We start from the raw sequence: 14,168 nt of genomic DNA on the forward strand, positions 1-14,168 counted from the left end.
TTTTAGTTCACAGTTCAGCGATTTTATGTATAGAGTGAAAAAGAGGTGGCAACCAACTAGGTCCCAGCATTTAGGTCATGAGACATTTCCCCACGAGCTACAACATTTAATCCAGAATCCCACAGCACCACTTTGCCGTAGAGCAGTACGGTTGAAAAGTAAAATCTCTGCATCGTTAAACACCAACCAGACAACGCACACCGCAACAATCTCTAAGAATGGCTACCTGGCTGTATGGCTGTATTCTAACAGATATCACAATGATAACACTTCTAGGAGGCTGTCTCTGTTAGAATACAGCTGGGTAGCTGTCCTTAGGAGGTGTTGTGATGTGCAGTGTATCTGGTCAGAGTTTAATACCACAGTGATTTTGCTTTTCAACAGTACCACTTTACTGTGAAGCAGTGTTGTGGGCTTCTGGTTTTGGAGTTGCAGCTTGCGGGGAAATCTCTCGCAACCTGAACACTGGAACCCCAACCATCTTCAAGAAGCACTGCTCATGCATTTTATGATAAACTGGTGTACAAACTCACCAAATGCCATCTATTAATATGCAATGGACAGTAGCCACACTGTCGTGATTCCCACTTCAGACGAAATATGCAAGGGGTTGCTTGTCTTAAGATCCTTAATCTTGGGAAAGGTTTTGAATGGTTGCTTCTGAAAACTAATAATCTAACTTGGGCTAAGGATAAAAATAGCATGGAGAAGGCATTTGTTGTCCTCTTTCTGGTGGATGTCATCTACATAGGAACGAAGATAAGTACTACGCTAGCTGCCCTTGCAGGCAATTCTAAGCCTAGCTAATTTCTCTAAAGGTGAGAATCAAACCCTGTATACCTTGCACCTACAAGGTAAACACCTTAATAATTATGCCAACCTGCATATTTAGCTAAAGTGTTAAGTCAGTTCCACATTCAACTGTTGTCCAAACATTGCTGACTTGGGGATTCAACCGGTAATCGGGAATCTGGTGTAAGGGGCAATAATACACAAGATCCTTTTAGAGTGTCTAGAGATGTACCACAAGTGCAGAGATAAGCCCCTTCCTGTTCAGTACATTTATGGCCACAACACCTATATCCAACATGGTACTGACAAAGATATGTACCTATGATGGTTATATGGCATTTCTGAAAGCACTTACATTGTATAAGAAGGTGTATTTTTAATTATGGTCTAAATCTGGTATAACACAAATCTTTTAGTTGAGGTGATAGAGATTCCAAAGGTTTAGGGCTAGAAATGGAAATGCAAGGTTGGTGCACTGTAGTTTGGTTTTAAGGGGCTCAAGAGTTGTAGCAGCTTGGGAAGGACTTCGTAGGTTTGGTATAGGTGAATATAATTGTGAAGTGTTTGTTTCTAGATGGAGGAGTCTGAAGAGAAGAGAACCGAGATGATGATCTATGCTTGGCTTTACTGAAAATGCAGCGGTGATATACATGAGGGGAAAAGTCTGTAATCAAATCTATTTTACATGATACAGTTGCACGGTTCTCTAGCTATCTCTCTAATAGGCTGCAGTCAGTACGATGGGACTCAGCACTATCTACTCCTCTCTCAGTAAGAACTGGTGTTCCCTAAGGTTCCATTCTTGGACCTCTACTGTTTAATATTTTCACCAACTCACTCCACTCTTCTTTTCCTCGATCTAACATTGTCCAATATGCAGATGACTCTACAGTCATAACTATTCCTAATTCCCCCTTAGAACGCCTAACAAATAGCCAGACATCTTTCAACTCAGTAGAGACATGGCTCACTAATAATCAGCTCATCCTCAACCCTAAGAAAACAAAATTACTACTCTTACTACCTAAATCTGCAAACCACATTAAACTTTCCTTCTCCGTAAGGTCCCTAAACAATACTCCTACAGAAGTCGAAACTAGCACATAACTCCTTGGCATTACCATTGACAACCAGCTAAAATTCAATCTTCACATTAACAACTGTATCAAAAAAAAAAAACACCAAATGTTTGGACTACCGTACAGGAACAACACATTCCTAACTAGTGAAGCTAAGATTTCTCTTGCCCATGCCTACCTTCGACCATGCTTAACATATTGTTCCCAAATACAAACAAATCCAAACTCCTCCCTACCTACCAAATTAGAATCAACCTACCACAAAATATTTAGATTTGCAGCTCAACAAATAAATCTCATCACCGTCTCTCCCTAAAATACCTGAACTGGCCCAAACTACCTCACCTGTTCCTACAATCTCAACTCCAAATCATACACTCCATCCTATAATTGGTCTGATTTTGCCCAAGTCCATCTTCTCTCATCTCTCACTACTTCCCTACCACACTTCTCCGAAGCTCAACCCAAGACCTACTAAAAATCCATAAAGCCAAACCCAACACAGGGTGCAACTGGTATAGCTACCATCCCTCTATTGCTTGGAACAAACTCCCACTAGAAATAAGGTCCCTGACTCAACCCAAACAATTTAAGCTAGCAACCAAAGCCCACTTAAAAAAAAAAACACTGGTCCTGTCATTGTACTCATCCTCCCTGATTATTACCTACCTTTTATAGTACAGTCAAACTAACTTACTTACCATTAACTACACTTCATCCTATGCAACCTCCAAAGCTTCTTCTATACTCTGTTCCCTGAAATTTTTATGCAACCTTTTAAGTTTCTGCTACTCTGCATACAAAACGTTATATTTACTCAACTCTCTTTTTAAACCAAAACATAAAACTCATTCTACTTAATTAACACTCTCCTTTTCGTTTATAGTACTGTTTTATCTGTCAACAATATACATGTATGTAGCTTACGTATTTTAACTACCAAAGTTCTATATTGCTATTTTTACTGAAATGTATCTGTATTGCTATTTTTACTGCATTGTATATCTTTGGAGCTTTTCTCCCTGGTCCTCTGCTGAAAAAGGGAAACAGCTCAGCTGGACATTCCTGGGCAATAAATGTAAAATAAATAAATAAATAAAATATGCAATTGTCAGTAATCTTGATAAGTTTCAGCCAGAAGCTGGAGATATGAAGGGTAGGACATATTAAACTGGATTAAAATAACTCCTTTGCTAATAACAAATAACTGGAATTCTTGGGGGAGGGGTGTGTCCTGGCTCAGAATAAGGGGAAACTAATGTGAGTTTATGAAGCTGAATGTCTGGTCTAGCCAGATACTCAGATATTTGAAAGATGATGGTTCAGTAAAGGTTACAGATGCTTTAGCTAGTTCCTGACAGGTAAGAAAAAGCATGTTACTTGTTTTATTGGGAATGAATAAAAGTTTGTTTACTAAACTAGTTTTTAAGATAAGGTAATTTCCAAGATGAGTCTGATTTCAGTGAGAGGGTCAGATCTCAATATGATCACAATATCAGAAGCATGTGGGAAGATCATAAGAAAGTTTACTGATAAAAACTGAAAAGGTAAGGGAACCAACATAGATCCAGGTGGATAGTGGCAGATTACAATAAGGATGCTTTGGGTGGCCTCCCAGGACTCAGCTGCAGGGGGTGGATGGGGTAACTATGACTGTTATTTGTTTTTTTTTTTCCAAGTTTTATGTTCAAAACTGCTAATTCACGTTGGCTACCTTATACGCTGAATGAAAGCATCATTAGGGACATACTCATTACAGTATTTAAAAAGGCATTAAATGACACTCACTGAGTATTTACACCTATATACATGCAGCGCCTACTTCTGCATGAGCAGCACTTGCCTTGTGGCATTTCATTTTTAAATAATAAAAAAAAAGTTTTACTTATAAATGCATGTGGCAATCCTATAAAAAGTGTTGCAGCCTTCTGTTCTTTACCTTCCCATGAATCATATGAAGCAATGAGCAGAATTAAACAGTAGTGCAAAGAGTTGCTATGAAGTGCAGCGGAGGGTTTCAGTAATTTTTTTTTTTTTTTAATATCCTGGTAGCCAAAATAATACTAAGAACTGCAGTAACCAAAAACTGTGGGCAGGCTGCAGACTACAGAATCATGTCATTTACTTTTTAGTCTGAGCAGACAACCAGATACACTTTTGAGAATTAGAATCACTAAATATGGGAAGCTGTTTGCTGGCTGTGGCTCACTTTAACGTCTGCCATTGTGCTTATGAAGTTAAGTTGGACGGTTTACTTTCTAGCTACTGTTTGTGTACGAAACAAAGTTGAAACCATTCCTGACTTTGCTTCTTATTTTTGGTCTGTGCCTCAAATTCTGTTGTCTAATGGAAAACCATTGAAGACGTCTGTCACTTAATTATGGGATGTTGGCTGTGGAATAAGAAAGTTGCCTTCTTGTCATTTTCTCATTTTGAAGTCCGACTTTTCAAGACTAATGTGGGTTTGTATGAAATCTTCTGGGGCATTTATTCTCTGACTGCGTGAAAATAAAGTTTAAAATGCCCCTGGTTTCACAGGATGTCCCTCTGCTTCATATTTTTGTTCTGTGCCTCATAAAATGTGTGGTTTTCTAGCAAATCACTGAAGACTCCAGACACTAAATAATGACAGATACTTGACTTGTCAGACTTTACATTCTTCAGAAAATACATGCCGATGGCAAAAATGTTATTCTATCAATTTTCTAAGTGTATGCAATATTTAAAATATGCCCTGATTTTGTGCCTCTGCTCCTCATTTTTTTTTTGGCTTTGTCTCTGATTCTTCTACTGAGAAGTTGAGAATCATGTGAGTTGTACACAAAGTGGTAATAACTGCTGGGTGGAGATGGTGGCTGTGGATGAAAATAACTTACTGTCAGGATATCTGCTCAGTTAATCATCTGACTTTGCAGGACTTGTATGCATGTGTGGGAAATATGTTGGGATACAAAGTTGCAATTTTATAACTCAGAACTGTCCTTGGCTTCTAAGAACTACCCTGATTTTACATCATAGTTATGATATGTTACTCATACAATCTGTGCTTTTTGTGAAATCGTAAAGGACTGCAGTCAGCACATAATGACAGACATTTGAGCTTCAGACTTCATAACCTTCAGCAAATTATGCTAATGCAAAAACTATTATTCTAGTAAATTTTTAAATAAAATTAAATGCACTTTGTCCATAATTATTTTTAGCTTAATCAGACATTTGAGGTGTACAGGATCAACAGTGGGGCTTTCTCAGTAAAGAAATGTCAAATAAAAAAAATAATAAATTAACTGTTGGATATGAGGACAGTCTTTGAATGAGAGTGGCAGACACTGGCTGTAATAATAGAGTCATTTAGTCTGGCTTTGCAGAATGTGTGTGCATTTGTGTAAAAGCAAGTTGGAATACTTTGCTGTGACCATATTTTTCTAATAACTGGATATTTGAGGTATACAGATACAAGTTACTGTAACGGACAGGTATAGACATTTGTTGGATTATAATAGTGTTAATAGTCTTAAATCAGGAAGGTGAATTCAAAAAAGCATGAACATGTCTGTGTCTCCTGAGAAAATTAAAAAAAAAATATATGTAGTTGGGGAGAATGTGACAACTGAACAGGGCCCAAGTGTATGCAATCTGCCACTGCTTGTGAAACCCCTTTTAGAAAAGGGGCATGATAAGAGAAAGATTAACCTGTTTTGAACCTGTCATTTAGCAAGTCTTTGAACCATAGGCATGCATTTGTCTGATGAAAAGTCATCTATTAGGTTAAATGCATGTGAGCTCAGTAGTGTACACATATAAGCTCATCTTTATCAATGTTCATTAGGATATCTATCAGAGCCAAGGTACTACTGTAATGTGGGCTGTCTAAAGGCTGTGCTGTTTTCCAAGTGCAGGAAGGCTGAAAATGGGCGCAAATTGTGATGTTTTTTCTGGGTCTGGCAGCTTTGGAAGTAGTTTGATTAGGGGAATTTAACAAGATGCAAGGTTTACTTTTGGTTACACACAGATTACAAATATGTGGTTGGGTAGACTTTGCAGAAGAAAATTAACAACGGACCACGATTATCTGTGCCAATAGGGGCATCAGGGGAGATTTAATTCAGAAGGGATTAAATACCTTTAGCTCTAATTAGTTTTGAAGAAAAATGGAGGAAAGATGGAATGTGGGTATACTGGGGACAGAAGTTGTGGACAGCTACTGTGAACACTATGGTTTCAAAAGAAGACTTCTTGTGGAGTCTTACATCCCTGTTAAGAGCTATAATATCATTCCAGATTTGATTTTATTTCCCTAGAAGTATGATATGTTTTGGACGCCAGGAATCTGTACCTTTTGAAAGTTTGCTTTGACACGTTTCATGGCTGATGAAATGCTCATGACTTTCTTCTTAGGGAATTTTCTACCATTTGTACCATGATTCATCCTTTAGCTGTAGGAGCTGCTTTAAGTTATTTTATCATCCATAATTTTTGATATGGACATCCACTGTTTGTGCCAAAGTAAAGTATTTGCCTTGGAGAATGAGCAGAATTTGGTTGAAGGTTGCTGCTGCAATTTGGGGTCCTGTGAGGGGAGTGTAGGGGATCAATCCAAGGTAGAGCAACATGATTTCAGTCAGTCAATAGTGGCAGATTATTTTGATATTTTTACTCAAACTCATAACGGTGATTCATGTTCTAATAGACAAAACATATACAGGAAGCAGGTAGGTTTATTCACATCTACATGATAGTAGAACCTCTGTTAGTGAGCTACACACCTTTGAAAGCTAGTGTAAAGACATTTATTTTTTAAAATGAGTCATTAATACACTAAATAATTTCTGGCAATTTTCCAGAGTACAACTTGACAGAATTTAGAAAGAAATTGAGCGTCTAGAGCTGCAAAATGCATTTCTAATTGCAAGTTCCCATCTACAGCTGTTGAGAAAATGTGGATATAAACATTATTATTTCAAAGGAAAGTGAAAGAAATGTTCTTATGACATAATAGTTACTTTTTTTGCTCACACAACAGTTTACTTGACTACTAATTAACACATACAACGTCAACATTATGAAGTCTTCAAGACTAATGGCAAGCTGATTGTGTCAGAGGATGTATGTTTATGAAGTATGAAACTATTTCAGTAGAAAAACTTCATAAAAACTATTTGACCATACCTTGACATTTGGAATGATTCGCAGAAATCTGAATATGAGCAGCATGTTCACCAGTCTTACCATCTCCCAAAGAGAGAGCACACCAGTGATACTAGGATTCCTGTTGGATAAGATGCAAATGTTACTCAAGCATACAAGAGCAATTAAAGCAGCAAAAAAGGAAATTTTGATACAAGTATTACAAAAAAAAGTCAGAGATCTGAGAATTAACTATCAAACAATACAATGTCATGGACATGTTTAAGGAAAAAGCATGCACGTGGACACATGAGTAGCACTGGAAAGGTGCAATCTCACTGGTGAAGACCAGGAAGAACATCGCTCATGATATGGGGGTGGGGGGCTGTCAGGGCAGCTTGAAGGGAGTGTCCGCTGTGAAAGTGAGAGGTATTCTCAGCAGACAGCCACTGCACATCCCCCTCTTCAGCATATTTCAAAGTGCATGTACAATTAGGGTCAAGAGAAAAACAACCCTGAACCATCCTCGATGGCTGCCTAGATGATCACCATCTCTTGGGCAGCTCTTGTCCAATGAATGAATGGACTGATGGAATAAAGAGGGTCTGATGGTCCGCAAACAGTTGGGGATGGGCACAAAAATCATATACAAAACAAATGGTATTATATTTTTTTCACTGTATAACTTCAGCTTCCTTTTAAATTTCAACCTGTATGCAGTTACTGAAGGTACAGTATATTCAAATACTGCTCTTATTGTACTTGCATATACAATTACGAGACTGAAGTCAGAGTTTGATTAAGACTATGAGCCGTTACTGTGAAGCAGCATACGAGTCCCTCAGCCTTCATTTAACTACTGTGTAACCCTTCAGCGATTCACTTAACCAAACAGTGCTTTGGGTAAGACAGGGAAATGTGTGGGTGGTCTACTGTACTGCAAGCTTAGTTTCTACCTATGAACTTGTAAGAAAATGCATTTATGTAATGCTTTGCAGATCTAACATTCCTGCTAAGTAAAATATACTTTTTTTATGTACACAACTTAATCTTTCATACATGACAGCATCTTCTGTTATCTGCTCACTTGTGTTCCAGTGTTGCTATGTCTTTTTCTATATTTTGCTTGCATATGCTTTTTACATTCCTATACTCTCTTGGAGGTCAGCATCCTCCACTGTATCTGAATTAACTTTTATAGCACATGGCATCTTCTGGCAAGGATAAAGAAATCAGGGGCAGGGATTACAGCTAGCTCATAAGAATGGAAGTTAAAATTCACACTAGTGCTGTGGTGAGGTGGCAGGACACCTCTCTCTCAAGTTCTGATCAGGAAATTATTCTCCCTATGGGTAGATCATGTCAGTAAAAAAGGTCATCCCATTAGGTAGGATGAAGCTAGTGTGAGAAGTAAGAATTAGTCAATTTATTTATATTTTACACTTGTTGACAGGGATGTCCGACTGGGCCAATGGCCTTTTTTCAGCAGAGGCTTGGGGAGAAAAGCTCCACACAGAGACAAATACAGATACATTTGTATAGCATACTTTCACAGTACAGCAATACAAACAGAATACATTAGAATACTTTCACAGTAGTATAAAGTCAGTACAATACAGGAAAATAAAACATTAGTAATACGAGTCAGTACCAAATTGCATAGCAATCAGTTGTGATTAGTACAATGATATTACAAGTAAACCCCTTGGCAATAAAAGTAATATTTGCCTTAAAAATAGCAGTAAATATGCTGTGGCAGAAAATATGTCAGTACATGTGAGAAAAAAAATGAGAATTTAGTCAAGTGAATAGGGGGTAGTGAATTTGCCTAGTCTGAATGGTTTAGCCTGGGGAGCAGTCATAGCAAAGCCAGTTTTGCATCAGATATTGCCTGATGAGGTTTTTAAAGGAGGCTTTAAGGTTTGAACTTTGAATGTTAGTGGGAAGGGGGTTGCATTTTTTAGCCACTATACTACTCTATAGTGAGTCATCAAAGCTGCTACTGTTACTGGTGACGTCTAGTAATAGTTTGCTTGAAGATCGTAGTAGCCTGGTGGCCAAGTGCTGTTGTACTAGGTTTTTGAGGGCAGGACACTTGTTGAGGAAGTAGTAAATAGAATGACAGAGGCAGAGATGACTAAGTTAGTAGGTTGGTTAGTTCAAGCCAGTGGAGTTGGTGAAGAGCAGAGCAGTGATGGGATCTATATTGGCACTTTGCAGCAAAGCAAGCAATTCTATTACAGCAGGCCTCCATTTTGTTAAGGTCAGTTTTGTTGAGATTATTTAGGATTTGATGCAAAGTGTGGGGTGGACAGAAGCTGGGACCAAGCAGTAGCAGATCTTGTATTATTGGTGTGAAATGACTTAATACAATAAAGTGACCCCAGTTTGGCATGTACCTTTTTATAGTTAAATTGAGATGAATATCAAAATTTAGGTGGCAGTCTATGATTACACCTAGCAGTTTAGCCTGTGTTCCTGGAGTGACTGAAGTAGAGTTTGTAGAATAGATGGTGAATTGGCTGCTATGGGTGTTTGTATTGGGAGTGGTGAAAATCATTATGTTTTCTTAGGACTGAGACTAAGTTGGGCTTTACTAAGGTAGTTTTCCATGTCAGAGAATGCTGATTGTGTTACTTGCATGAGGGAGGACAGTTTGTGTTACACAGATTAGGGCAGTATCATCTGCATACTGTATGATAGATGCATGCTGTGTGGAGGTGTTGAGGTCATTTGTGAATACTTGAAAAGTAGAGGTCCTAATATAGAACCCTGTAGGATTCCAGTAGTTATGGGCAACAGAGGAGAGAGAGAATTTTCCCATTTCACGGCCTGGTACTTTTCAGTTAAGTAAATATGGAACCAGATTAGAGTAGACTTTGATGGGTGATATTTGGTTTAGTTTATTTAGCAGGATTTGGTGGTATATGGTGTCAAATGCTTTGGACATATCCAAAAAGAGAGCTGACGCCTGCAGGCCTTTGTTTTTAAGTTGATTTATTGAGTTTGTGAAGCAGAAGAGGGCTGTGGTGGTGCTATGGGTGGGTCTGAAGCCATGCTGTGTGGGGGACAGGATATTATTTAGAAGGTAACTGGGTATGAATGCATTTTTCTAAGATTCTGGCCAAGGGGGAGAGTACTGCAATGGGTTTACTGTTATTAAGTTTTGTAGAGGTCTCTCCTTTGTGTATAGGAGTGACATGGGATATTTTCCAGAGTTTGGCAACATAGTTTTCAGCAACAAATCTGTTTATGAGGGTGGAGACTGGGATAGCAATAGCGTCTGCTGTGAGTTTTAAGTAGTAGCTAGGGACTTGGTCAGCTGCAGTTGATGAGGTTTTTAGCTTGGAGAGCATACGTTTGATGATAATGGTGGGCACTGTTTTGAGGGTAAAGCTTGTATTAGTATTTGTTGTGAAAGGGACAGAGAGGTTGGAATTACCTTGTGAAATTAGGGATAGAATGGAGTACACAAAGTGGGAGGTGAATTGTGTAGCAATGGGTACTTTAGTATCAATGGTGGTCGGTTTGGGGGTAGCTGTTTGGGTGGGTTTTAGTAACTGGTTTACACTTTTCCAAAATTTTGGGAGGTTATGTTAGTATTTAGTTTGTAAAGTAGTATAGTAGGATTTTTTTTTTTTGTCCTGCCTAATGTGTTTTTTTGCACATTGCACAGCTCTCAATATTTAGTAAGGCTATGTATATCCTTGGTTCTTTGGTAGTGGAAATAGGCAGTATCTCTGGACTTGAGGATTTGTTTGGTTTTATTGCTGAGACAAGGGTTTTGAGTGGTTCTTACCTTGACCTTGCATAGGTGGAGCAACAGTGTCTAGCTGCTGTAAAAATGTACTGTTGAAGTAGGCCATGGCCTGGTCAAGTGGAAGGGCTCTTAGAGGGCTCCAGTCACAGTTGTAGAGTAAAGTTTTGGGGACACCGGGGAAGAAATGTTTTGTTTGGTGTAGATCTACAGTTAATGGTTTTGCATTGGTTGATTCTACTGCATATTAGGTTTATTAGGTTGTAGTTGCTTAGGGTGTCTGGCAGCCTGCCTGTGTGGGGGTACATAGTAAGGTAGTTAGTTAGGGCCCAATCTAAGATAGATTCCCTTTTAGAGTTTTATCACATCTGGTGGTAGCCATGGAAATTTATTAGATTAGTTGGTCTGTCAGATGTACAAGTGTACCAATCTAGGTTATAGTCGCCAAGAATGAGGGTTTCTTGAGAATATGTGGATGAGCACCAAGATAAGAAGTCTTCAATACTAGCAGGGGTGTTATCAGGCAGTATACAGGTGGCAATGACAGTGATGCATTTTTTGGAGTTTAGTTGGAGTTGTGAGATAACTATATCCCAATTACTGGGAGAAGTGTAGGTGTTGGAAATTGTATAGTGTTAAGTTGGTCTTATAAAATATTGCAGTTCCACCACCTTTACGAAGGGGTCTATACTGCCTAATAATGCTGTAGCCGGCCAGGAGAAAGTCAGTCAGGTATGTTTTTATGTTTCTGTTATAGCAACTATATCAGGGGAGTAGTGTGCTAATGTGGCCTGGAGTTCAGGTATTTTGCTTTTGATACTCCTAATATTGCCATTTAGTATCAAGAGGTGGTTGTTACTGCGTTTGTTAAGTCATTTGACCAGCGAGGAAGGTAATGGGGGCAGTATGGCCTGATGGATGTGTTGTGGTTTGTGTTGGACAGAGTGGGTTTGGTCCTAGGTTGGGGTAGATGTACTCACATATGGTCAGTCTGGTATGGGTAGTGTGGAACAGATGCTTGAGTTTGGAGATGAACATAGAAAAGTGTTGCACTTTTTTTGAGTTGGAATGAATGCATGTTTATCTCATTTTATAGTAATTTGTGATATTGTTCTAGAAAATTTGTGGAAAAATATTATAGTAAAGTATGGTGTCGATGTGTGGGAGTGCATACTAATGTGGTGGGCTAAGTTTTGTAATGCTGAAAGATTGATAGTTTGTGGAGTTATACAGGGTTGTGAGAAGGCAGAGCAGACTTGGTTGTCAGATGGCCATGATTGCTTAAGACAAAGGTGGTAGCAGGTGGACAGTGGCTAGGAAATGGAGAGATGGAGTATATGAGAATGTATGAGTAGTGCTAGATGATGTAAAATGAGTGGAGTGAATGTGAGTGGCGGAGATGGTGTGGGGTGGTGAAGTAGGTGTGGTTGGGATAGTATAAATCTTGAGGTACTGGGGCAGGTGAGAATTGGGGGCAGGGTAGGAGATCTGAGTAAGCCCGAGCATTAGTGAGGATGAATGGAGCAGGCTGAACCCACCAGGACTGAAATAATGGGCTGCAAAACGGCAAGTGGTAAGTTTCAATGTCTTATAGTTACAAAGCTAGAACTACACTGACAAGCTGATCTACAGCACCTAACAGTGAGAGCAGCCGGGAGTAGGGTATAGAGAGAGGGTAACGGTTAATGATAGACTAAGCATCACTATAGGAGGGTTAGTGTGTACAAAGAGCACTCAGTAAGCCAAACCATAATATACTTTGATTTATCAAATATGAATTGCAGAAGGGATCAGCAAGATATGTTACAGACCTGCCTTGTGAATGTGCACCACCAGTACTTAAATATTAACTTTCATAAGAAGTTACACTAACGAGCAAAAAAAAAAAAAAAAAAGAGAGCTACTGGGACAAAGTATAGACTGTCGCATCTCAGTGACCACACAGCTTGAATCTCTTATCGGGGCAATGTTAAGTGAGATTTTGCTAGGTCAAAATGAAAAGCAATGACACCCACCAGGGCAGAATCAAAAAAAGAAAATTGAGCACCACAAAGTCCAGCCGCCAACCCAACAAGATGACTCACAGCGGTATAAACAGCAGGGTTTATTGGAATAGGCAAAATAAATACAGAACTGTTAGACTAAGCATTAAAAGATGCTTTCGCCAAACACATAGGCATCATCAGAGTCTTAATATACAAAAAACAACAATGTGCACCATTTTAAATACCCTACCTCACATTACTATAGGTTGAAGCAAACCCTCCCACCCTAAATACTTTTATTCCTTGGTAAATAAAAACTTGTTTGTAACAAATATTTCTTAGTTTAAAAACTCATCCATACTTCAAATTTTATTACAATTTATAAACACTACAACAGTTACATCCATTACTCTAAAACCTATTAAATTCATAAGTTCATAATAACACATTTTATCACTAATAATATTTAATTGATCAAAGTAGTTTTTTGATAAAAAATATATATTAATAAGAATGTATAAAAAAGTTGTAAAAATATGTAAAAAATAATGAATAATATTGTTGGTAGTAATTTTCAATAAATCAGACTTTTCCAATTAAGTTGTAACCAATACCTATAACAACTGGGATCTTAGCCTTAAAATTGGCTTGATGGAGATGTAGTCGTTGAGCCCTGGCGGTCTACAGGCATCTAACCTAATCTGCCACTCAGTTTCTAGGGCACCAACCTTATTATCCACATCACCCCCATCCCCTGAGTCAATCACACGGCCTATAACAAAAAACAAAAACTTTTTAAAAAACTTGCATTTTGTGGTGTGTATATAAAGTGCATTGTGCAAATCCTTCTTTTTAATGGACCTAAGGTGTTCCGCAATCCGGTCCCGAAGCCTCCTAATGGTTTTACCTACATAGTAGGAATTACAAGAAGAACAAGAGGCTAAGTACACAATATTTTTAGTGCAACAATTGCACTGTCCCGGACATTTAATAGAGTATTTATATCCTTCTACACACACATATGAACCTTCGTACACAAATCTACACATTCTACAAAAACCACATTTCCTCATATTTGACCTATAATTTCTTAATTTGCTCTTTTCTAAAATATCCTTCATATTCTCACCTCTACTAAAGACTACCTTTGGACTATTCCCCAGAATCTTTTTAACCTCTTCACTTAAGGAAAAGTTCCAAACTTCCTTCACTGTTTTTATTAAAGCTGGTGTCATCTCACTGAATTTCACCACCAACCGTAAATTCTCATTTTGTTCTTCTTTACTATTCTCTGAAACTTCCCTAATGTTCAGTCCACCCTTAAGGATCGGAGCATATCTATCATTTCTCTTCCTATTAATGTCTCTTTTAACACTTAATAACAATTTTAAAGGGTACCCCCTATCAATAAACATCCCAATTAGTTTA

At 38.3% G+C, this 14,168-nt stretch overlaps 1 protein-coding gene across 1 annotated transcript in view; it reads right to left on the reverse strand.

Moving 5' to 3' along the window:
* TPCN2 (two pore segment channel 2) overlaps positions 1-14,168 on the reverse strand; it is a 1,483,468-nt gene that overhangs the window by 313,173 nt on the left and 1,156,127 nt on the right. The window contains exon 18 of the mRNA XM_044082617.1: positions 7,041-7,140. Coding sequence (XP_043938552.1) covers positions 7,041-7,140 — 100 coding nt within the window. The remainder of the gene's footprint in view (positions 1-7,040; positions 7,141-14,168) is intronic.

Source organism: Protopterus annectens, chromosome 9.part0 (genome assembly GCF_019279795.1).
Source record: "Protopterus annectens isolate FY-2018-M chromosome 9.part0, PAN1.0, whole genome shotgun sequence".
In the NCBI taxonomy this organism is placed as follows: Eukaryota; Metazoa; Chordata; order Ceratodontiformes; family Protopteridae; genus Protopterus; species Protopterus annectens.